Genomic DNA, 27,153 nt, shown 5'->3' with positions numbered 1-27,153 from the left:
TTAATGGAAACAAGTCTTTATTAAGTAACTTTTAATATCAGAAAAATAAAACTCTTATAATTCTCTTTACAGCAAATATATAATATCAGTGCTTTGGCCATCTTAAGTTAAAGGCCCTTTATCATAAAATATATGGTTTTAAACTTTACTCAAATTGAATTTATAATCCCTATGACTTCCCTACATATACATAACAAAAGAGTGTAGTAAAATTAGCAAATACTAAACTATATTGATAATTTATCATTCTTAGTTTGTGGTTTTTAGAAACAGTACACGCACCTAATATATGTCGATTCCTTGGCTTATTAGTTGCAGTGTACAATGCAACAAAATACAAAATACATGCTTGGTGAACATTCGTTTGTATCTACAAGACGGCAGCTAAAGATTAGGTTTCAATACTGACATATAACTATCCTACAAGCAATCAGCATTACATCATAATATGCCATCAAGGCAGTTTTTTATACTGAAAAAATCAAAATAAAAACCGTTATTTGTAAACTTTTATACGAAATGTAACTCTTCAAGTGGAAATAAAAAATAAAATTTTGTCTATTTACTATTCAATACACATAGGATTTCAATTTTTGTTATACTGAGAAAAAAAGCTCTTTGTGTTGGGAAAATAACGCTTCAAAAAATAATTAGTAGAAAACCCCACCAGTATAATGTTCTGTCCGTTCAATGCCAGCACAGGTTTGGGAACATACTGAGGATGAAGTCACAGACATCCACAGGTGAAATGTAAAAAGTGTATCTTAAAGAAATCTTTCCTTTTGATTGGAAATAAGTTTTGAAATGAAGTAAACTGATTGGAGGTCATCACAGCTGCTTTTGTGAATTATGCTAAGGGTGTTATTATCCCTCTCTCCCTCCCCCCTCCCCTAAATTACTAAAAAATAAAAATATATTTATAATGTGCAAGACGAATATGGATTGAACATAAAATGTTTCACATTTTGATCTATAGTCTAAAAATTAATCAATAGCTTGATCAGACTAATGAATGGAATGTTCGTATCCTCAATTATTAGCCAATATAGGTGCATCCCAAAGCCCTTCCTGAAATGGAAAAACCCAGGTGGCCGTTTCCACACTCACCAAGGGAGGCAATGGGTATGAATTCACAATCGACACAAATGCATTCCTGATCCACTGATCATACCAGCCGTGAGCACTCTGGGCGAGATGAAGGTCAATGTAGCAGTTTTTGTCCCAAATTATAACCAGTGATCGAGTAAAGCGCCATCAGCCCCTATCATTACCAGTAAGTCATCACAATGCATTAGAAAGTTACTTGCAATCCTGCAGAATTAGGCATAAGTTGTTGTGAAATAAAAAACAAACAAACCTATTTTGTGAAAACTGGCAGTGTAAAGAAGGCAGCACTGGAAGTGTCTCAATCATCTGTAATGCCAAGTACCCTCCATAAACTCTTAATGTGGTTAGGCTTTGGGACCCATCGTTTTGAAATCTTAGACGTATACGCTTTTCTCATAGGTTCACACAACCTATGATTATCTTCACTCAGCCGAGTTGAACGTCAGCTTTAGCAATTCTTACACAAGCTATGTCTCTGAGTCTACAGGATAGTATTAATAATTCAAACCAAACTAATAGACAAGAGACCACTTAGGTTTAGTGTTACCACAGCAGCCTTTTATAAGTTTACTAACAACTTTAGCCTAATCCCAATAAAGCCTGATAACAGTCATAAGAATTCATTAGGAAGTTTACTGGGGGTACCATTATACCCATGCCTTTATGAGTCCATATAGAGATATAGTATTTATGTATATATATATATAGTTAAGAGTGAATTTGGATTGCCTGAGTAACAGCTGTCTGGCAAACTGGACATGATGGCGTTCTCTTTTCACAGATCTTGTTGGCACATTCCATGCAGAAGAGGTTGTGTCCACATGGAACTAGGGCAGCAATAACTTCATTCTCAAAGCAAATCACACAGTCGTGCTTTCGTCTTGATTCTGGTGGTGAGCTAGAGGTGGAACCACCATTGGAAGAGGAGTAACTATTGGTACCATTAGAAAAAGCAGGGATGTATATTGGAAGGCCAACATGGCTGCCTGTACTAGGTGGGTCGCTCCTAACCCTCCGAGCAAGTGGGTGTTCAATGCTCTCCGGAAATGTAGGAGACAGACGAGGAGTAGACGGCTGACTTCCTCTGCGCTGAGTCTTCATGTTAGCAGGAGGATCACTCCCAAAGCCAGAGAGCGGGTTAACTGGTTCAAACGGAGTCCAGATAGTTTGAGCGGATGTTGGTAAAGAGTCAAAGGCAGGAGAATCAACCGCAAGATCTTCTGAGCCTACAGAAGGTAGTGTATCTCCAAACCAAAAGTTTCCTGTGCTAAAAGGGCTTGTTGGACTAAAGTCTGCCAGCCTATTGCTTCCAAAGTAGGAATCTGTGGAACCACTTCCCAGAGAACTGGAACTATCATTTCGATAATTGGAGATCATTCTGGCACGGCTAGGAGGAACTGGATTGGAGGAGAGCCACGCAGAGCCGAGCGTGCCACCTTCAAAGCTTACATCAGTACCGTTGTAATGGAAATCATTCTCTTCATTGAGCTCAATGTAGTTTCCTGTACGCATGGCAATATGCATTTCTATTTCTTCTCGTGCTCGGTCAACATTCTCGGGCATCCCTGTCACTTCAAAGACGGGCTCCTTATCTCTGCTTGGAGTTACTATGTATGTGTGGGTCTGCTGCTGAATTCTTTTAATTGTTGCTCCTTTGGGTCCAACAACTAATCCTACCACACGATAGGGGACCCTGACTTGAACGGTGGTCTGACCAGGCAGATTAGGACTGCACGACAACCCTCCCAGGGCAGGGCCATTTTTGTTTCGAGATGCACGAATCATGGAGAAGTGCTCTGCAGCTGAGAGGATTTCTCTTTTGGCCATGGCAACATCTTCTTTCCGTCCAGTGACAACAAAAATGGGCTCTTCACCACGAACAGGTGTCTTGATATACGTGTTCGTCTTGGCTCTCAGCGCTTTAATTTTACAACCTGTTAGAAAGAAATATTTCGTAAGTATCAACATCTGCTTCAATAATATTGATAAAGACAAATCACAGAAAGCTCCTTTCAAGCTAAAAGTCTGCGTCTGGGCAGTTTTTCTTCCCTCTTTAAGTTTTAGAGTTTTTTCTTTATCACAAAAACTTATCACTAGATGATGATAAAGCTTTCCTAATTCCTAGATCCTGAGGCATACTTTCCTGGTGATCTCTCATTCTCAGGGAGGAGGTGACACCTCTATTGGAGGTCTTTAACTCAGAGGTCAGGCTTATCGTCTCTTCCTCTTGTTATCAGTCATTGCAAATGATGCATGAAATAGGCCAGCTACACTATAAATGGGTCTGACTTTCAGAACACTAATAGTTTACTACCGTGCAGGGTGTTGGTGGCAAAGAAAAACCATTAATGTACATGTGAGACATTTAACATCTATCATCTTATTTAATCTACATAACAACCCTAAGGATGAGACTATTATACTCCTTTTATTCCTAAGGAATATAAACCACAGAAAAATTGTATAACATGTCCAAGTTCACACAGCAAGTAAGAGGCAGAGCCAGAGTTAAACCTAGTCTGACTTCATAATCTATATAGTCTTTTTGCTCTTCCCAGAACTTCAAATTCCACACAACTATACTGCGATAAAAACTCTTCAACTGACATCCATTTAACTGTCTTATTATTTTACCTTAACATTACTCTTTCCTCTGTAAAAGTCAACTGATGACAATGGCAAAATGCTCAAGGCTAGTACATCATCTCTTTTCTGTTCCATCAGTTGGATTTCAGGCTTCACTAAGAATCAGTTGTTTTGATTCCAATCTGTTTATACTAGCTGCACTCATGCATTAACTAAATTAACAATTACATAAAGCAGTAACATATAAATGTGAGAAGATGCTGAACTTGTATGAAAATTGATTATTTTTTAAAATTTCAATAAAGACGAGTACCTTAAAGAAAAAAAAAAGATGTTGTTGAACTATGGGTGAGACAACTGTAAAATCCTGGGGTAAAAAAACTAACACAGAATAACTTTGCTAAATTCAAAAGAAACATATTGGAAATTGTATGGAATATGGTCATTGAATGTGGTTTTATCAAAGGACTATGCTGGTTGGCAGCCCCATTCTCAAATAAAAGGCTTTGGCCCTAAATCCTGAGTATGTTTAAGTTAAATAAGTAAAATATCTAAGACACCTATGCATAACTACCCATGATTACTTTTTGGAGTAATCACCCATTACCAGTGCCAACTGCATAAGATTAGAGGGTTTCGAACGGTAACAAAGATGTCAAATATACAACTAAGGCATAAAACTCTGGGGTTATACTTTTCAAAGGTCTTAACGTGAAGCTTGCCAGAAGTACCCTCCACCCCCGACCAAATAGATCTCCTTGCCTCCATTCTTGCCTCACTCCCATCCATTCTCTATAGTCACTTTAGGCAGATGATGCCTTCTAAACAAAGCACCTATCACATGCTCACTTCTTTGCATAAAGTGCTTCAATGGCTTCTGTTTACCATAAGGATAAAGTCAATAGTATGGCACACACAAAGTTCCTCTGTACCTGGTACCTGATTACTTCTCTCTAGCCTTATCTCTGTACCCCTCTCCTTTCCCCCTCCTCACTTCTTAAACTCTGTGGGTGTGCTTCCACCATATTAAGCTCCTATGCATGCTCCCTTGCTTCCATGATCAGAATGTTCCTTTATTCTTGCCCCTTTACTACCAGCTCTGCTTAACTCCTGGTAGCCCTTCAGATTTTAGTTTAGATGCCTCATCCTCTATGGAGCTTCCTCTCCCTCAGGACTGGTTTGTGTGCGCTCCCTAAGCATTCTCAAAGCACTGGGTGGTTGGCTATAAGTATATGCCACAGGGTGGCCATATAACATTTGTTGAAACAAAGATCATTTTTCTATATAAGAACACTGGGCCCTTCTTATACACATTGCTTTGCATCTAAGCATTTTTGTTGCACTTTCCCGGCCTTTCATATTCTGGCCCCATAATGCTAGTCCAACCCTGTTGAAGGGAGTTGATTATGCTAACTTTATGCTATGAAGCTACTGAATATGTTATTCAATAACAACTTCACTCAACCTAGCACTGAACTTTTGGATCTGAACCACAAATGAAGATCCTGTTTCTCCTTCCAACAAATTGTAGAACTTAGAAACGGCCACTTTCTCACTGCTGGATCTTAGGTACCTATCATGAAAACACTTTCAGAGTCAGGTTTTCTCTAACTTGAAGGTTATATTCAAGACTAGGGGGTGGGGGTGGATGGGTGGTGTAGCTAAAAGCAAAATTGCAAAGAAAGCACTTAGTGCATTAACTGGAGGAGGTAAGAAGGGCCGAGTGCAATCAGTCTAATTTACACTACTGTAAAACATGAAAGTTTTTATTATAGAGTGCTGCTGTAAGTTTATATTGACAATGAACTACAAGGTTAATTTGATAGTGTAACTTCTGAGCATAGGAAAATATATCTGCTTTTGCTCCACAAAAGAAAGTGAACTGGAAGATCAGAACAATAAAACTTCTACGTCTACTTATCATTTATACAGGCTAAATCTCTAGGAAACTCCCTCAGTCAGCACAGTAGGTGCTGCTTGAGGTTGAGAACTGCAATCATTTTCCATTGGCCAATACGTGACTGATGGAGAGATGCCTAAGAAAGTCTGAAAGGGTGGAATGAACGCCTAATTCTTCATACTACACACGCACGGGAGTTAATATCATTACCTGGACACATGAGTTTCTTCTCTGAGCTACAACTCAACAAGAAGACAGTCTGCTAGAATCACACATTTCTAACAAAGAGGGTCCTGATCATCTTGCAGAAAAACACTGGGACACTTCTATTAAGGACAAAGGGAGAGTTAGCTTGAGAGTCTAGGGTTGGCCCCTCTCAACCCTTACTGTAGTGAACATTAGAAAGCTGCATTAAGAAACTTCTCTAAATGCTTCTGAGACTATAAGCAACTGTCAGGTGCACCTTAGTAGAATACTTTAATACCTAGTAGGTATATTAACTAAGAAAATATGCCTAAAGGTACACAGACACTATTGGGCCTATGGATGGTACAAATAAATAGATGTTTAATACATGGCTCATTAGGAAGACAGAGAAGACAGATGGTTGGAGTGTGGACCATCTCTCAGATAGGGCCGTAAGATAGGCCTACCCTGCCCAAAAGGGTCACGTGCTTAGGTTTTGCACATCAGGGGAAAGAGGGAACAGAAAGATAGCAAAGCCAATCCCTTATACGCCACTGCCAAGAGAAACAGAAGTATTTCTTTTCGCTCCTAAATTTTATAAGACAGTTTTAACACAGTAGCCTTAACTCAGATCAGGAAACCCATAGGAAACCTCATCAATCACATTATTGTTTCTATGAGAACATGCATATTCTGAGCTCCCAACAACCACCACATGGTTTCTAGAATATATATACACGTTATAAAGTTTGGGACAATTTGAATAGGCAGAGCTCTAAACAGATGGCACAGACTAAGGAGAAAAAACCAATTTGTTTTACTATTTTGCAGGTAGAGATGGTAAAAAAGCTTTTTGGAGTATTTTAGATTGAGTTTCTATTTGAAAGTGCAATGATATTTTTAAAAACCATTGAAAAGTTTATAATCTCAGAGTGTCACAAAACTCATAAGCCATAAAGGTACTGAAAAATTAGACTGCACTTTAAAAAAAATTGCTGCATGGCAAAACTCACCAAATACAACGTAAAAAAATTATTTACAACTCACATCACAAATGGCTAATTTCTCTCTTACACAGGTACCCATATACCTACCCTTATATATCAAAACACCAAAACCCAACAGAAAAAATAGGTGAAAGAAATAGCTCACAGAAAAGGAAATATATAAATGGCTCCAAACATGAAAATTCCCATTTTCATGTGAACTGAGGTATCATTTTCCATCTATAAGACTGTCAAATATCAAAAACAAATAAACAGTGCTAGTAAGAATGGGAAAAAAACCCCCTCATATTTAGCTGCTGAGAGTATAAACTCCTCAAGGGCAGTTTGCAATATCCATCAATATTACAAGTCAAGTATCCTTTTGCCCCTACAATCCCACTCATAGAATTGAGTCTGTAGGAATACTTGCACAGGAGCAAATGACCTTTGCATTATATTACTGTTTGTATTAGTGTGAGGCTGGTATAGCCATATAAGGGAATACTCTGCTGTCATAAAACTGGTTGACTTAGGGAGACAGGGTAGGAGGGTGACAATTTTCCTTGTACACTTTTATTTCTTACAAAATTTGAACCATACAAATGCATTAGTTTTTTTTCCAAAGAAATATTAAATTAGAAAAAAATTTAAATTAGTTATGAAGAAATGATACGTTTTATTACACTAAGCATATCAATCAGGCTTTTGGCTAGTTCTGAGATTTAAAAAAAAATGTATGAACAGCAGAGTAAACGATTTCATAACCTCGAAGCTGAATAAGTCCAAGAAGTAAGGACTAATAATTGTTTTCTTACAGCTACAAATAAAATCCGACATATGGCAAGCTCTATACCAGACTGCGTAGAGATTAAGAACTAGAATAGCACTAATGACTTGCATAGCTGCAATTTTATTTTGATTTGGAAGTAAATTCTCCCAAGAGAAAGTCTCCAACTTACCTCCCTCCTGTAGGAACCCATTTCCCCTTTCTCTATCACTGTGGCTGGGACTGTGCTTCACCTTAAAACTCTTCAGCTGCAGCCAGAATTCTGGTCCTCTCACTCCCTGGTAGAGTAGCAAAGATTGGGTCTTGCTTCTCCAGGGTAAAGAGAGCCTCTTCCACCAGCTGCCTGAGCAGTTAAGAGGGAGAGGTCCTCTGTTGCTGGGAGAGGAGTTGAAGAAATGGAATTGAAATGATATCTTCAGTGTTGATGAAACCATGGTTTGCCATATCAACTGAATAGGTTCCAAATGTTTCAGTAAATATGTGTACAATGGGCTGCAACATAAAATGTTCCTTTGCAAGGGGTGGGGGGGTGTGGGGGGACGGGTCACAGTCAGAAAAGCTTAAAAGCACCAGACTAGATCTTTAAGGCCACTTTTTAATTCCATGAAACACGTGGAATGACATACTTAGAAGAACCAGATGTAGAATTACAGTCTGTAATGTAGATATGATTCCAGTCCAAATTAATTCACCTTAAAATAGGAAGATTATCCAGATTACATGGGTGGCCCTGACCTAATCACGAGTCCTTTAAAAGAGTTTTCTCCAGCTGGCTTCAGAAGTAGTCAGCTGTGCTCTGGCTAGCCTGGAAGCAAGCAGACTATCTGTGCTTGATCTGCCCATGGAGACCTCGTGGCAAGGAACTACAGGTGGCCTGTAGGAGCTGAGAGCTAGAAGGAAAATGGAGGCCTCAATCCAGAAATCTTGTTCTGTCCTTTTTTTTTTTTTTTTTTTTTTGTGGTATGCGGGCCTCTCACTGTTGTGGCCTCTCCCGTTGCGGAGCACCCGGACGCGCAGGCTCAGCGGCCATGGCTCACGGGACCAGCCGCTCCGCGGCATGTGGGATCTTTCCCGACCGGGGCACAAACCCGTGTCCCCTGCATCGGCAGGCGGACTCCCAACCACTGCGCCACCGGGAAGCCCTGTCCTTTAATTTTGCTTATTACCTGCTTTAGTTTTTTAGTGTTACCCCACATAGTGGCTTCAATGTCACAAATTTTTTAGTTTACAATTCTGTAGGTCAGAAGTCTGACATGGGTCTCAACAGGGCTAAAATCAACGTGTTTGCAGGGCTGTGTTTCTGGAAGCTCCAGGGAAGAATCTATTTCCTTGCTCATTCAGGTTATTGGCAGAATTTAGTTGCTTACCATCATAGGACTGAGCTCCCTGCTTTCTTGCCGACTGTCTGCTGAAGGCCATTCCCAGCTTCTAGAGGCCACCGACATGGCTTGTGGCCCTGTCTCTCCATCTTCAGAACCAGCAATGGAGGTTGAATCCTTCTCATATTTAAGATCTCTCCTCTTCTTGTATCTGACCCAGATGGGAAAGTTCTTCTGCTTTTAAGGACTCCTGTGTTTACACTGGGCCCACCCAGATGATCTCAGACAACCTCTCCATCTCAAGGTCCATACTCCATATACATATTCAGAGTTTCCAGGGATGTAGGGTGTAGGCATCTTCAGGGAAAGGGGGTTTATTCTGCCTACTGCATTACCATTTTTCCCTTTCTCCAATTATTTCCTCCATTCTTCCAGGTCCCTGACTTTTGAACAAAGGAAAGTATTTGGTTCAGAAAAAATTTAAACCCTAACCCAAGAAGAGAGACCCAATGTCCAGGGCAGTCGCCAGATATAAGTAGCTAGATATAAATACAAGAAAAGTCTGGGGATCACAGGCACTGGAGTAGTGTGAAGGGATAAACTATTGATAAAAATCAAAATAGGTAGAAAAGAAATAGATAAGCCAGGGTGCTGACAAAGACAGGGTGTTTATGTTGAGACATAAGTGATTTGGTAAGAGATGCACAAGTAAAACCTGGCCTCCACTTGTCCTAAGGGATTTAGCTAGGTGTTCCTAGCTAAACCACTCCTTCTTTGGCCCAAAACATTCACAAGCCTGATGCTTAAACTTACCCATTCAAATATTAAGTTCCCTATAAAGGTGCTGGTGCTAATTCCAGGTGATATACAGGAACTACCATAATTTCTGCTCTCAAGGAGCTCACAGTATAGAAAGGAAAGGAGCTCAGTAATGAGAACAATATGGATATAATACTGATATATAAGATAATACTGATATAAGATAACTGCTTTAATGAAAACAGGCATACAAAGCAGTGGGAGCACAGAAAAGGAGAGGGCTTTGTTGCTTACAGAAAATGAAAGAAGACTTCAAAGGCATTTGAACTTAAGCTTGAAGAAAGTAGTTCTGCCAGGTGGGAAGCAAAGTAGAGGGAACTGCAAGTGCCAAAGCAGGAATCAAGAGCACAAGATGGCCACACCTGGCTCAGTGTTGTGGGAGCTTTAAGTGACTGGAGGGTAGAATGGCAGGAGAGCAGGTCAGATGGGGGATGATTCAGTCTTTAACATGAGGCAAGGGAGTTTAAAGTCTATCTTGTAGGTGCAAAGAACTTTTGTTTTTTTTTAAAGAAGTCCCAAAGGTTATGTGAAGTGTTGCAGATTTTCGACAGAGGATTTTGTTTTCCAGAAATTAAATTCACTGTATTTCCCATTCATTTCATCAATCAGCTACAAATATAAGGTGATTAAGAAAGCTAAAACCCTTATAAACACACACCAAAACTGCGAGTATTTTCACTTTGGGTCATCCTTGGGGTATATCTTTCTTCAGAAATTCTCTCCAAGAGGTTTTATTTTAAAAGGGAAATCAGTATACACACACATACAGAAACACACTTTAATAACAATGAAGAGGGGGAGTGAAACTCCTTGAGTAGTTCTTTTTACCTTCACGAAAATTAGAACTCTGGGCTTGATATTTAAATTACCCCCAGCTCCCACCCCATCCATCTCCTAATTAAGTGGCCATGACTTACCTTCTCCCAGATTTTATCATCTCCTAAACATGCCTTATTCTTCCTTATCTCTACCCAGATATTTCCCTAAATAACCTGGAAAACCCTCCTAGTACTTCCCCTCCCCGCCCCCCCCCAAATATTCTGAGTAACAAACTCTTCTGAGTAATAAACACAGTCATTTGGAAAAGATGAAGACTGTGTGAAAGGCTCTATGAACTCAAGAATAATACAAATATAGATATGACTTTATCACAGCTACCACTTACTAATACTATTCCGAGGTCTAGTTTAAAGGAAATAATGTAAGGAAAAAAACCTGATTATCTGCAGGACTGGGTTCTAATCTACCACCAGAGTTTGCTTGTGGTTTTAATGTTAGGTCATTCAACCTCTAGCTCCTTTCCAATGCTTTTATCTTTTGACCTAGTCCCTTTTCTCCTAGGAAATACAAAATCACTTCTGAAGTCTAAAAAGCACTTGGGAAATCAGATACTACCATATCCCGCATGCGTACATCTATTCTTCCTTTCCTCAAGAAAAGTAGGTTGAATTATACCTGGGAACATAAGACTTTGAACAGACCATCACAAACCATCTTTGGGAGCTCTAACAGGCCACCAAACCTCTATCTCTCCCTTCATGGGTGAGGAACTATAATTAAAGTTACTTCTCTCATTTGGTTGTTGCAAGGACTAAATGAAATAATGTATTAAAAATACTTATTACAATGCCTGTGTTCAGTAAAGGACAGCTTTTTTAGGCTACCTAACCCCCCTCCCCCCCACCATTTCAAGTATTTCATGAGTAAACTGGGCCAATAGGCTTGGCTTTGAAATAGTAAAATTCGTAGCACTTTTCAGTTTTCCAAACTCTCCTATATTTTCATTTAATCATAACAGAGTAATGATTGGCTTAATAGCTTTAGGAAGGATAGGGATAGGAAAGAACTAAACTGAAAGAGCTTAGAGACATCTCCCAGCTGGAAAGTCAGATCTCAAACACAAGTTGCCTTAATAATTCCATACTCCTCTCACTACTCCATACTATTTTTCTCTAAAAGCATTAGAGAAACATGTTATTTTATATGTACATTTCATGATATATTAGAATTAATGAGGGGATCATATTCTTTAATGATTTTATATATAAATAAGATCCCTTTCCTCTTGGAAGAGTCTAGACAAGACTATTCAAAACACCTATAATTTTACAAGGACTCAATTTTTCAGTATTAAGAGCTTCACAGACTGATGAACATCAGCTAAATCCCAGTAAGAGAGTGTTTCTTATGCACACAACTTAATCCAACATTTAAATAAATTGTTTAGATTAGCAATGCAATGGATTCCTAAACGCACAATATAGAAACAGCTTTCCTTTCCTGGGTTCACGGGCCCTTCTTGTAGCTCTAGTCAAAATTTTCTGAAATTTTCTGTTAAGAATACTGTTTCACTTTAGACATCACTATGTCAACACTTCAAACGGCTTCATTTATGTGATCTTAGTTTTGATTACCAGTATTCATATGGACATCTAATGCCCTAAATCAAGTAGCATCTAAAACAAACAGATCCAAACAACTTTAGGTTGACTGGCTCCTCAAGTAAAGGCAAGAGGGAAGAAAACGCCACAACATGAAAACTAAAATGATAAATAATAAAATGGCAAGTTTCTAATCCAACTATTCAGTTCAATAAAATAAACAGCAAGTATCTGCTATGTTTCAGGTACTTTAACTGACATTAAGATGACTGAGATTCAGTTCTGCCCTCACTGACTTGTACCAAACTTCAAGCACCAAAAGGATTTGGTGTCTACATGTGTTCAAGTACAGATATTGATCTGTCATTTTCTTTTCTTATACTGTTGGCTACTGGTGGTGTTCAAGCCTTTTATATCCTCGCTGCTTTGTCTGCTTGTTCTACCACTTACTGAGTTGGAGTGTTCAAGTCTCTAATTCTATTAGCTTGAGACCCTGAGTAAGTTATTTGTATCCCCATAGATCTGTTTCCTTATCTGTATGGTGGAAATAAGAATGGATCAAATGAGATGATATACTACCTGACACATTTAAATGTTTGTTATTATTTTTTTTAAATCAGATGAATCAATTTTCTATTGAAAGTTTAAAAACATTAAAAAAATTTAAATCCTGAAGATAAAACTTATATTTAGATTGTGAAAAGCATGTTAAGGTATTATAAACTTTACAAAACTGGGAGGAGATATGTTGAAGTCAATCTAATTGGTAATTTGAAACCTGGTTTACTTTTACATGATTTTAGGAACTCTTTTTGGAAAAAAATAAGAATATAAGAGCTACAAGAGATAATCTAGTTCAATCTCATATGTGAAGAAAACTGAAGCTGAGAATTGCCCAAAGTTATAAACTAATGATTCCTAAAATTCCCAATTCCCTAAATACACCATTCTCTCAACCTGACTTATTTTCCTACTTGATTCTTAGAAGTGGAGAATTCCCTGCATACATAAAGGTATTTTTAAAAACAGAGGTTAAACTAAATTTAAAAACCCCCTCCTTTTTCACGTAGTTTAGACAAGAGGATCGACATACTTAACAAAAGAAGGGCTCATATTTGGCCTTTCACAAAAGCTGTGACACCCAGAAGAGGGTGTAAATTAGAGATGAAAGGCAGAACACTTTACCTAACTGGGGATTTTAAAATTACATTCATGCCCTTTGGAGGATGTTAATAGAAAGCTGAGAATTACCTCTGTATGGGAATCATATAATGGAATCAGATTCATTCGTAAATGATTCTCTTCCAGACTATAGACTAGCTTAGGTCTTTACCAGGAAATACATTTCAAAAGTGCTGATTTTAAATAAAATTTTAAGACACTGTAAACTTTAAAAAATATAATATATATCACTAACTAGTGGTATATATGTCCTATGAAAAACTTACTAAAATGACAATTTTTGGTTTCAACTAGCATTTGCTCAGCGTACAAATCTAGCAGTAAAAAAAATTATAAACTTTACCCTGCCTCATATATAATTTATTACCTTTATACTTTCCACTGTACAGTGAATCTGTACTAATGACATCTTCTCATACCTGATCCTCACAACGGAGAGCGGGTGGGGGAGGGCTGGGAAGAACAGCTGGATGGACTAGCTTCCCCCCAGCAGAGGAAACCGAGACTCAGTGAGGTTAAGCGATTTGTCCATGGTAAAGCCAGCTCTCTAACAAGTCTCCTAACTCCAAGTTCAATGTCCTTTCCTGCAGGTACTGCTGGAAAGGTAGAAGATAAGCCAAAGGGGAGGGGAGAGTGGTATAGAAAGGGGGACAGTAATAAAAAGGTCAGCCCAAAGGGCAAACATTTTACACTGGTAACCTTCTAGTAGTTTGGAACTATTACCTCCCCACTCTCCTCTAACTACGTTTAAGATGAAACTACTTTATGCTTACCTTCAACTACATCTGCAGCTCATGAAAAAATTTTATTATTTTAAGGCCTAGTCTCATTTCACGATACCACTTTACTTGTGGTCAAATCAGGCTCCCCTGCACACAATGAACTGCAGTTTTTGCTTACTGGACACAGGCAACAAACCATGCCCACACGAATTGTTCTTAAATCTCGAACACTGGCATGAAAGAGGTGCTATAATTATGCAGCGTAACTTAAAATTCTCAAAATCAGTCATGGAATAAAGCCTCAAAGTATTCAAATAACATTATGCTGTGCATATTCAATTTAGCATAGTTTGGCTTGGTATCACTAGTATTAGAATATCATTTTAAAAGCTTAAATATCAGATGTAATCCTTATAAATGTCTATATGGTACCTAATGGTAGTACGGGGAAAAAGTTAAAAGTAAACATGCATTATGGTATATAAGCCATTTGAGAAGGATTAAGATGCAGTTTAATAAATATATCACTTTAGAATCACCTGAAGATCAATGGGATTTTAAAACAGATTATCCATAATCTGTTTGGAGTTTCCTAAAGGAGTTTTTTTTTTTCTTTTTGCCTGCGCTGCGCAACATGTGGGATCTTAGCTCCCTGATCGACCAGGGATCGAATCTTGCCCCCTGCAGTCTTAACCACTGGACTGCCAGGAAAGTCCCTAAAGGAGTTTTTAAACTGCGAATACACTTTCCTATTTAGTATCTTATGGCCACTTTTTTTTTTAACATCTTTATTGGAGTATAATTGCTTTACAATGGTGTGTTAGTTTCTGCTTTATAACAGTGAATCAGTTATACATATACATATGTTCCCATATCTCTTCCCTCTTGCATCTCTCTCCCTCCCACCCCTCTAGGTGGTCACAAAGCACCGAGCTGATCTCCCTGTGCTATGCGGCTGCTTCCCACTAGCTATCTATTTTACGTTTGGTAGTGTATATATGTCCATGCCACTCTCTCACTTTGTCACAGCTTACCCTTCCCCCTCCCCATATCCTCAAGTTCATTCTCTAGTAGGTCTGTGTCTTTATTCCCGTTATGACCACTTTTATCTATAATTTTTTCATTTTGAGTTTAAATTACAAATCCTATAGGGCATAAATTACATTTAAAAAATTGTCACAATCCCATAGATTTTAAAATAATACTGTGGTAAACATCATGAATATTTTGGCTCTCTCCTGTAGGCACATGATTGTAATGTAATTACTCGCCCACTTGAAGTTAGGTGTGTCCAGATGACTTGCTCTGATTAATGAAATATGAGTGGATGTGATCATTAGTACTTCTGGGTTTAACATTTAAAGACCAGGGTGTGCTGTGCCACTGTCTCTCATCCTTCTGGCACAGGGGAAGACCAGCTAACACTTGAGATGGTGGCTGCTTCACTGGTCTAAGACTCTGAATGACTAAAATGAGCACAGTCCCTGTGAATAAGAAATAAACCACTGTTGTTTCAATACTGAGATGCTGGAGTTCTTTGTTATCACAGCATCATTTAAGCCTATCTGGAGAGAGGTGCCATTTGCCTAACAGGCATTTAGACATCAGTTCATTCTAGTTCTATCACCTTAGACGAATATAGTAATGTGTGAAAACTGTCTGCTCAAGCTGAGGAAAGGTGAACGAGATTAACAGAGTGGTTCGAATTAATTTCAGATTTAACTTAACACAAGTAGTATGTGCTTATCACTTACAGTTTCATATATGTCAATTTATTTGTGTACAATTCATAGTCCCCAGAGGTGTTGTAGATATGATTATACCCAGCTGAAGAAGAATCTGAAGCCTAGGAAGTTTAAGTGATTTGTCCAAGACCACAAAGTGAGTTACTGGCACAGAGTAATCAGAATTTAGGAATTTTAATTTCTGATTGCTGGCTCTTTCCAATATATCACAGCTGAGCAGAGACTGTTAAAGGCAAATTGGGACAATTTGCAACAAATATTTTTATATTAAAACATACATTCTAAAACATTTTTTGTATTCAGTTTAAGACAAAAGCAATAAATTCTTCAATCTGTACAAATATTAAATTCATTCAAAACCAAATCCATAAAATATTAAGCACTGTCTTATAACTAAATTCCACCTTTCCTTGAAAACTTAAAATGTAAGAACTATCTAGAATTCCAACCCACAGACATTGTTGGAAATTTTCCTCAATGGAAATCTCTAACAGATTAATAGTTCTCAAATACTTGATTCCCTGGATCATTTTGGCCACTGGCATTTCTAACAGGGGGCAGAAAATACATCCTTGAATTACCACTTTATTTTCCATTTCCTCCCTAGTGAATCAAATAGTTCATTAGCTGAGTAAGGCAGGAAGAAAAGGCAGTAGATTCCCCACCCATTTGCAAAACAATTATAATAATCGAACCTTCCCCAGTGGTCCCAGAGCTAATACAAACTATTATTTAGATTTTAAAGCCTAGAATAATCACAACATTTAATTTTTAAAGCTAGCATATATATACACACAAATTAACTTTCTGAATTATAAATGAGAGTGAATTTCTAGTTAGACACATTAGAACTAGAATGTTAGAATGACCTGTGCCTTCTGTGTAGTAGACACCAAAATTTTATTAAGTAAATTAATTTGGACAGTGATATTTTAAGTTGTGCATATTAGAAATACAGTACCCCAACCCATGATTAGGGCAGAAATTAACCCAAAATATTACTAGCCTTTCTGAGCAAGATGCTTCAATACTGAGGCAGCAATGTAGAATGAGAACTTTATCTTTACTAGCAAACAAACTGGTCTAACCCCAAGTTCCACTATCTGAGCAAGATACCTATCAGCACCTCAGTTTCTATGTCTAAAATGGGGATAAACACCTAGCAGAGTTAAACGGCATGTAATATAGGAACTGGCAGAGAGAATGCCAACAATCCCCCCTCTTCCACAAAAGAGACACCGGGCTTTAGCATTATTCTGAAACTACTTCTCCTCATGAAATGTATATTTTTTCTTAAACGGGGAATTTATGTACAAGACCAAGCTTTCTCTTTTTAGAACTTGGAAGAGTGGTTCCACCCTAGGAAACTGGGAAAATTTTTTCACAAGGGTGTATTTAAGACAACTTCAAGCAATGTAACATATTAACTGTTTAAAAAGTGACAATATACACAATCACTGGGGATCAGTGGAGAGAGAGCAGCTCAATAAAGAAGAAAAAAATTTCTAAGAAGGTCTAGCTCAGTGATAGCCAAAGTAGGGTGCAAGAAAATTCACTGGAGTGCAGAAAAAAAAAAAAATCAAAACACTCCAATTTCCATCTTTACCTCATCCTTTTAAAATTGTTTACATGTTTTATAATGTACAGTATATCAGCATATGTATTATTCATAAATATCCAGATACTGAGAGTATTAGTTTAAATGTTTTTTGACAGTATACAATTAAAAAAAGCCAGAAATAGCCCTTCTTGACTAGGAGGCTAGAGAACACACATAGACCATCAAGTAAATAACTAATGTAAATAGTTGAAGAAGTACATTAATCTTAAACAGTAATATAAAACCTTGGATTACAAGTCTTTAGCCTCTTTTCAGTTCCTGGCTTTGTTGTACAGTGTTGTTGGTTTCAAAATGAGATGCACACTTAAAAAAGGGGGCCAATTGAACATTCACAAATGACCATATGCTGCTGGGGAGTATAAATATGAGGTCAACGCTCTGCAAACTTTCATCACAATCAAAAGCAGCGGTTTGTTTTTCTGAAAGACAATGGAGCCAGAGGCCATCTACATGAGTTGCTAGTCTATATGACTCAGAATTCAATTTGTCCTACTCTTTGCTTCAGAGCTGGTCACAGATGTCTCCATCTGTGACATAATTATTTCCAAAACCAATTAAGAGATGTCAAACAGAAAATTATGACTTCAGGTAATGAATAAAATGGCAGGAAGGAATAATTCTTAAGGAGGAAAATTTTGTTCATTCAAAGCAAAAAGTAAACTAAATGATTTGCCCTGTTTATTCACTTAAGGGAAGGGGAAATTATCACACTGTAAAAGGACGCAAACAATAGAAGTTGCCTGCAGGAGTGCGACAATAACTTTACAGGTTTTATCATGGTGCTGCTGAGAGGTGTTCGTGGCAAAGGGAGTCAATGATCCACTAGTTGAATGGTTCAGAACAGGAAAAGGATAAGACTTTTTGTTCTTAAGATAAGATAGAGGATGATGACATACTTTTAACAGTGCTGTCAACTCTGGGAAAATATTAAGCGTAAAAGGAATAGTCAGCAATTTGTCTCCATGCTCTAAGACATAAATAGATTCACATTTCCTTATTAACCAGTAAGCTCGGCCCTAAAAAAGAAAAACTAAAGACCATTTCATTGCTATAACTTGGTACAAAATACAAACTTGGGATGAATTCAGTTTACTTTTAAATAATGGATCTGCATAAAGGTAACAGTCTGCATAATTAAGGAACATTTAATCATGCTTTAAAGGGTATAATACAGAAGACAAAAATTTGTATTAAACTAAATATACAAAAGGTATCAGAATCTTGTCCCCTAGTAAAACTGTCCTGTAAGTGTGCTTTTCCTTCATTATCCTAAACTGTCACCATAAGCACACTGAAGCAACTTGTGCTGAGGAAGTGTCACTGTAGTAGGGCCTGAACAGACACCTTCCCAGCCCCTTTTCACCACTCTCCTAAGTATCAGACCCTAAGTATCAAAAAAAAAACTTCCCCTCCCCCCCAGCAGCAACTTTCCAACCATACCTAGAGATTATTTCTCCACACCTTTCCTCACACTGTCCCTCATTCTTTCTTCCATCTCCATTTGTTAAAGTCCTATCCGTTCTCCAAGGCCCTCCAGGGTTGATGTTCTTATACGTACCACTTTGTCACACACTATAGTTAATGCCATTAACTACAGATTAGATTAGCGCCATTCCACTGTTTATTAGACTGTTAGCTTCTTAAGGGCAGCCGAGTTAGTCTGAATTAACCTCACATTCCCAACTGCCATAAACTCAAGGCCTGGCAAAATACAAACCTGATACATAGCAATTCCCCGATGTTGTTATCCGAATAACCAACTCATTCTGAGTCTATAATTTGAGATGTTATAATTTTATTCTATGTGAGGTGAAACAGTTCTTTCCTGGATTAGTATCTTCAGTATTGCAAAAACGAAACAACACAAACAAACCAAAAAACAAAAAAAGGCATGCAAAATTTATCTACCAAACTACGGAAATAAACTCTTAATTGAAGGGCATCAGCTTTGAACACTGCCTTTAAGTACCAGTCACCAGGCAGTCTGAAATACGCTATTTCCTCTAACCAGACTTCAGATGGATTTTTCTTATTAAAATCCTAGAGGTAAGAGATGAGCCAACTCTGATACTTGAAACCACCATTTCGACAGACCTCTTATTTATGTACTCTAGACCACTTGGGAAAGATGAGATCATTTAAGCAGCAGCGCCATCACTTCTCTTTATTTGACCCCGACAATGCTCTCAACCTAACAGGAGAAAGACATGCATCAACCAGGTTAAATCATACTGTAATAAGGCAGCGGCAGGTAGTATTTACTCCTTCAATAAAGGGGAAAAGAGCTACGCTAAAGAGCATAAGACCTTCCCTAAAAATGTCGGATACAGAGGTACTCTGGGCATCCCTTCCCCCACCTCCACAAATCTACTCCTGGAATCTGAGACCTAGGTCCTTTGTCTGAGCAATGTGGGAGGAGTCTGTCTGCAGTACTGGTGTGCTGGCAAGTGAAGAGAATTTACTGAAAACTGTATAAACGCATGAAGTTCCTTAACTCAATTACTTTACTGTCCAATTTTTCTTCATCGTGCACCCTAAAGTGCTCTAAAAGGTACCCAATGTGCCTTTTCGAGAGTTAAAATGTATCGAAACGAATACAGTAAGATCAACAGAGAGTTAGCAAAAAACCTAAGTTTTTGAACAGCGAAGGGGCGGGCGGTAAGAACGACCACTTGAACATCCCCGTCCCTCTCGAACGAGCTCTTTCTACAAGCCTCCATTTCTTCTTCCCAACAAGCCGTCCTAAGGCAAGCTGAGCGCTTTTACAAAGACGGTCGGCTGCGCAAACTTGCAATCTCAAAGCTTTCCATGCACAACACCGAATCCACAACCGACCCGACCTTTTACCACCTCACTGAGGTTTTTGGTGCCACGCCAGCTGGGTGTTCCAGGAATACAGCCCGAGTAAAGTGAACACCGCCGGATAGGGTGGCCCGAGAAACTTAGCTCCTTTTATCACGCAAGATGAGAGGAACACCGTGGGGTATTCGCAAGGTGACCCATCTTCTCATCTCGTCGACCCTCAGCTCCTCCCAGACCCCTTCCCGGTGGACCTGGAGGACTCTCCGGGTTCGCCTTTTCTGCCCCAAGCTCCTTTCTTTCGTCTCCCCACCCACGCCCGGGGGCCAAGCCCAGCTGGACACCCCCCACACCCGCACTCACCCTGGCGACCGACAATCTCGGCGACATGCTCGGAGCTGGGCACCGGGACGCACTCGGTGGTGTTGACGCTCTTCCTCCGGAGCAAGGCCGCCTGCTCCCCGTTCAGGGCGGCCGCCGCCGCCCCGCAGCCGCCTGGGCCGTAGGCGTGGGACAGCATCGCCGCCATCATGCCCTGGGCATCGTCCCCTCCGTATAGCACCCCCGCCGCCGCGGCCGCCTCCCGGGCATCGAAGCCGGCGGCGGGCAGCAGGACCGACCCCAGGGACCCGCCCGGGATCGGCTGGGTCTGAGAGGCGGCGGCCGCTGGCGGCGACAGCAGCAGCAGAGACGGCCGGTCCTCTTCCTCTGCCTCCTCCAGCTCCTCCTCCTCCAGCAGGTCTCCGTCCAGCTCCGCTTCCTCCCCCTCCTCCTCGTCCTCCTCCAGTTCCAGCTCGGCCGCCTCCGAGACCCCGGGCCGGCCAGAAGGAGTCCGCTCCTCCGGAGACAGCCCCGCCGCCCGCCGGGCCTGGCCCTGCGCCGCCGCAGCCCGGAGCGCCGGGGCGCCGGACTCTGCCGGGCTGGGGTCGTCGAGGCCTAGCGCGGCCAGGCGCTCCCTCAGCAGGAGCCCGTCCCCCTCGAGCTCCGGGCCACCCGCGGGCGGTGGCAGCGGCGGCGGCGGGGGCGGCGGGGGCGGCTGCGGCAGGGGGGCCGGGGCCGCCGCCAGGGCCAGGGCCGCGGAGCTGCCGCTCGGCATCGCGGCGGCGCGCTGTCAATGGCGGCGGCGGCGGCGGCGGCGGCCGGGTCAGGCGCGGCAGGCGGCGAGCCCCATGGCGGACAGGGCTCCGGCCCTGCTCAGCGCGCAAACACCTTTCCTCTGGGGAGGCGGCGGGGCTGGCGGCCCGGGCCGAGCAGCGCCAGGGCCGCCCGGAGACCGGAGAGGGCGGGGTGGAGGAGCAGGGGAAGGTGGCAGAGGTAGGTAACTAGGTGGGTGGGTGGGGACGGCAGCGGGGCGGGCTGGTGGAGGTGGCAGCGGCTCCCCTCTCAGGGTTTCTTTTGTTTCATGGCCTCAGCCAGCCCCCGGCGCGCGCGGCGGCGGCAGCGACGCCCCACGCCGCTCTCCGAATGAAGCCGGCACGCCCTGATTGGCCGCTTTTAATTGCTGGGAGCCCGCCCTCTCCTCCCCGCAGCCTTCTAACTCCTAGCCCTAGCCCCACCCCCACCCTCTTCTCGTGCCCCGCCCCGCCCCTCCCCAGAGCTCTGATTGGGTGACCGAGATGAGCCAGCCCCGCCAAGCCTTCTCCTTCCGTCCTCTGCCCTCCCCCCACTCCTCCCTCCCCTTTCCCTACTGGCTGTCGAGGAGAGGGACTGTGGTTGTTCGCTTTACACGTCACTCTTTGTGACGTACCAGGTGGAGGCGGGGAAAGGGAGGCGGGACGACGGCAAGGCAGCAGAGGCTGAAACTAGGAGCCAGTAGGGGTTTTCGCGCAGGCGCGTGCAGTCGAAGCAGGCATCTGGGTTTTCTCGGTTCCCCGCATCCCTCTGGCCCACCTGGGTGGGGTCTTTTAGCCCACAGTGAGAGCGGCCTTGGAGCGTGGCGTAGGCATGGGCCCAGAGGGCGTTGTTGAAGAAGTGATTTCCCACTTGCAGGGTAAGGGCCTAGGGAGAGTCATCAAAGGAGGGGCCAGTGAAGTGTTCTCCTATCCAGCCGCGGGGGTGGTTTCCTGAGCCGCGTGGCTCCTGGGCCTTCCCTGCACCACTCCGGAATGCTCCTCCCGCCGGGCAGGGCCCTCCCACGCCCAGCTGGCCCGGCTTCCAATACGAGGCCGGTTGGTTACATCAGGAACCTTAAATGCTGGACTTGAGTTCTTCGGGGCTTTTCAAGGAAATTAAATAATCTTTTCCTCCTCCAAGACGTTCTTCCCACAGTATTGTCCGGGTGATCCCACACAGTGGCTGCCTTTTATAGGGGTTTATTTTTAAATGGCGTGTTAAAAACAAATCTTATTACCTTACTTCACCTTAGGCTCTGACCGTCCGCCCGCCCCACCCCGCTCCCCTTTACCTCCGCCCCTTTAGTACCAGGTGGTCTCCCCAGGTTAGTCTTAATCACCTGCGTTGTCTTACAGAGGTAGAATGTGAACAACATAATGTAATTTTAAGGTTTCTAGTGTCCCCATTATAAAAAGTAAGAGGAAACAGTTTTAATAAATATACTGAGCTCTGTATATTAAACATTATCATTTCAACATGCAATCGATATAAAATTATTGATATATTTTATAGTTTTTTCGCGCTAAGTCTTTGAAAATGGTGTGTATTTTACACTAGGATATCTCAATGTATGTTCGCCTCACACTAGCCATGTTTCAAGTACTGAGTACTAGTAGCTCTAGACCTTGATTTTTGAATTATAAATTGAGATCCTTTCTATTTTGGATTTATTATATCTTTCTCCCTCAAAATCGTTTCTTATGTGTGAGCTTGAATGAGCACCGACTTTTCTAAATTGTCTAGGGTGTTACAAAGACACCCTGAGAGAGTCCAAGAGAAGGCTGAAACTATGCCTTCTATTTCTCAGTTTTGTGCCCTTATGGCCATGTGCACAATTCCACTTCAGTTTATCCACCCCTCCAAAGGCATAGAGAATTTAGCTAACATTAACCTTTCCTGTTACTCCACTGTTTCCCTAGTCCTTCTATAACCCTGTATGTTGCTTTTCTAACAACTCATTTGTAGCAGTAGCCTCTGGAGCAGTGATTTCAACCCTGGCTGTACAACAAAGTCAAGAAGAGCTTTTAAAAATGGTAAATGCAGAGCAGGAAGAAGCAAACCCTGGATGTTGGGATTAACTGGATCTAGAGTGGGAACCTGGACATGTTTTTAGAGAACTACACAGGCTGTTCTGAAGCTCACCCAGAGTTGAGAACACTGATCCAGGGTGTGAGTTTTGGGGTTTACAGGAGTAATCTTGCTATTTACTGAAAAGTGATCTTTTTTTCCCCTACCTTCCCAATTAGGTACAATTTTCACTGATTTACTATATCTACATCCCTTTCGTGATATACCCCAAGGACATAATGTTTCATGGCAGCTTAATAAAGGTACTGATTTTTTTTTATATTTACCAGTGAATAGCTTGTATAACTAGACATTTACTTATATAATATGCAAATATGCTTGCCGTCTGATATTTCTGTTTAAACAATAATCATTATTTGAAGGGTAGATTTCTCTAGCAAAGCAAATCTCATTTCAAGGGAGAAAGTAAACTAAAACACAAAGCGGCACTCCCAGGATATTTTTGTCAGGAGGAAATGCATAGCAGAATTACAAATGAAACTCAGATGTTCCTTTCTCTACCTCTTTTCATGAGTTGTCATTTAATGCTCACCCCTGGTCTTATGTTCTCTTCCCAAGGACTCAAAGCAAAAGCTGTAGCAGGAGTGATAGTTCCCCATACATTTTCCTTTTGAGAGGGAGAGATGTAAAGAATGGATTCCTGTAGATAAGGTCCATTTGGCTAAGATTTTTTAAAATGCCAAGTGGTTTAATTTATGTGTTCATAATATAAAAATTGCTTTCTGCTTCATTCTCATATAGTAAATGAGGTTTCATAAGTTCCCATACACAAATGTATACATTCATGCATTAATTTAGATTTGATCAATACTGTGATTTATGAACAACCTAGGAGTTATTGAAGCTTGGAGACCTTCCCGTTTGGGTCTAAATTTATTGTCTTGTATTAAATCTTGCTTATGAAGCAAATTTAAGATTTTCTTTTGCTCTAAATATATGACTGGGATTCTTTCATTTAAATCCATTAAACACAGTAATCCCCTTCACCCTCCCCCAACCACACAGCATATTAATTTGCACCTGAATTAGTTTTCTCTTTCATTCCTATGCTGTTATGACATAGGTTGATAACACTGCTGTAGAACAGTTGCTTTGAAGATCTTAGGACAAAAAGGAAACTACGGAAGTGGCTACATTTTAACAACTAGCAGGCTGACTGCTAAACTAGCCTTAAGGCTAGTTTAAAACTGGAACTGTAATGATATTAAGGTTGGACCACTTGCAACCTAAACGGACATTAACAAAGATGTTTGTCCTAGTAAGAAAACCGAGAAAATTAGATACTAACTTTGAAGCAATGCTGTAAAGACAGCCACAAAAGCATGGTGAAAGATTTGGCTGACACCCTCACCTAGAACCCCAAAAGAAACATCTGCTTTGTTTTAAGGCAGGATGGGTTTCTTTATGGTAGAATGTCCCTTGGGAACAGCAATACCCAGCTCCATAAGTCTTCCTCAATGAACATGTCATCCTCCTGCTTGCAATGGCTCCCAGTTGTCTAGGAATAAAGTTTCCTACCTGGAATTCCAGGCCTTCCACACTCTGGGACATTCTTCCAAGTGCTCGAAACTGTTACATAAACACACTCAAATCTCTCCTATATTAACAAATAGGAACTCTTCCTTGATGCTACATCCACCTCTTGGGGCCACTCTTCTCTACTCCAAATCAACTTCTCCAACAGCTGCCTGCTCTCCTTTGCCGCACACTGCAGAGTGCCTGCAGGCTCTTGTCGCGTCACTGAAATGATCTTCATCTCGTCCTTGTATCCAATGAGCACTTTTTATACTTATTCCGCTTAGCCTTTCCATGGCAGGACTGACACTAATGACTGCTCCTCAAAGCACTGTCTTCCTTTGCCTTCATTCTGCTTTCTTTCCTATTCCATAGTCCTGCCTCAGTCTCCTTCGCAGGCTTAGTGTTCCTATCACTCTTGGGTTATTTATCTAGGATTTGTCTTGGGCCTGCTTTCTGCTTACTCCGTACTCTCCACCTAAACATCTTATCCTTTCCTAAGATTTCTGCTACCTTGTTGACAAGTTCCAGACCTATATTGTCATTCCTGATCTCTCCAATGAGCGCCAGACCCAGAAATCCACTGTTCTACGGATGTCTCCACTTGGCAATTAAAATTCAACCTCAACTTCCCAAACCGAAATCTCAGTTAAAATGCTTTTTAGCTTAGTATTAGATAGCACCACTATCTATTCAGTTCCTCTGGCCTTGAGCCTGGTGGCCATTCTTGACTTTTCCTTCAACCTCCATAGCCAGTCAAGGCCAAATCCTGTGACTCATACCTCTCAACTGTCAAATCCATCTGTCTTTGTCCATTTTTACCACTATTACCATGGTCTAGGCCACTATCATTTAGACCATGATCTATTACAGTAGTCCCCCAAACAATATTCTTACATCCAGCCTTGCTTTCCTCCAATTCATTTTCCATGCTGCAGCTGGAATGATTTTAATTCAAATTTACTCCACCCACTTCCCTGCTTGAAACCTTTGTTGTTGTCCTTAGGGTAACATCCCAGTTTCTTAACATCACTTAGAAGGTCTTCTACATCTGGGCCGTTTACCTCTTTAACCTCATTTCATGCCATTCTTCCTCTTGCATTCTTGGCCTCAGCCATAGAGACATTCTAGGAGCCATTCATGTATTCTACATACTCCTATTCTGCCTCTAGGCTTGGAATATGGCTCTCCTTTGCCCACTCTTAGCTTAGCTAAGCTAACTCCTACTTGTCTTTCAGAGCTCAGTTTATGTATCACTTCCTCTAGGATGTCCTCCCTAACCTTCTAGGTAAGGTTACGTGGCCTTGTAGTAGGAGCCAATTGCATCCTGCATGTCCCTAGCCACAAGCTACATACCTTGTTTAATTGTCTCTCTTCTATTTTCATTCCAATGAAGACAGTACCTACATAGTCCCTGGCAGGTTAAGAGAGGCCAGTATGTACTTACTGACTAATTCAATATTCTTCCAAATAAACTTAATACTTCAGCTGGTCTGAGCTTTTGACCATTTTTCAAACATGCATTGTAGTCTCCCATATTTGGGCCTTTTCTTGTGCTATTTTTCTGCCCAGGTTGCTCTCACCTTTTATCCCTACCCTCCCCATCTCTACCTGTTTTAAGGCCCCAGCTTAAAAAGTTGACTTCTTTCAACATATTTTCCTAATCAGTACAATCAGGGCTAGTCCTTCCCTCCCTCTCCCCAGGAAAATGCACACGAAGGCAACATTTTGTATGTATCTTCTGAATGCTTAAACAGCTCCCTTTAGAAGTCTATCCACGGATCTTTTCGGGTTCCATAAACCTCTGACTCAGACTGGCTAGATGTTCACTAACTCACTTCCTCTTCTTCCTGAGCACACAGCCAGACTATATTTCCTGGCCACTATTGCAGTTGCGAGCAGCCATAGACTGAGTTTTACCAAGTGTATACCAATTACAGATCTAGACCTGAAAAATCCCTCACACATTATCTTCCACATTCTTTTCCCATCTGTGATGTAGATGAGTATGATGACCACATGTTAAAAATGGCAGAGCCACAAGATGAAAGGTGCATCACCACATGGAAGAAAGGTGCCCTCCAATTAGATATAGGTGTTTTATCAGACTTTATGTGAAAGAAAAACATATTTTTATTGAGTTTGAAGTATTATATATTTTTGTGTACATTTGTTACAGCAGTTAACATATCTTAACTAATATAAAATGCTGGGTTAACAGGGAATTTGGCTCAATATTCCATAATAACCTAAATGGGAAAAGAATCTGAAAAAGAATGGCTACTTGTATGGGTATA

General features: G+C 41.0%; 1 protein-coding gene across 1 annotated transcript; it reads right to left on the bottom strand.

Moving 5' to 3' along the window:
• MEX3C (mex-3 RNA binding family member C) lies at nt 1-21,618 on the bottom strand. The gene is made up of 2 exons (XM_079943247.1): nt 20,504-21,618; nt 1-3,041 (listed from the first exon to the last, which is right to left on the bottom strand). The coding sequence occupies exons 1-2, from the start codon at nt 21,234-21,236 to the stop codon at nt 1,816-1,818; spliced, it is 1,959 nt and encodes a 652-aa protein (XP_079799373.1). The 5' UTR covers nt 21,237-21,618; the 3' UTR covers nt 1-1,815.
• Between the last annotated feature and the right edge of the window lie 5,535 nt (nt 21,619-27,153).

This window comes from Stenella coeruleoalba (genome assembly GCF_951394435.1).
Source record: "Stenella coeruleoalba genome assembly, chromosome: 14".
Lineage (NCBI taxonomy): Eukaryota > Metazoa > Chordata > Mammalia > Artiodactyla > Delphinidae > Stenella > Stenella coeruleoalba.
This window is presented reverse-complemented; position numbering and strand designations above follow the sequence as displayed.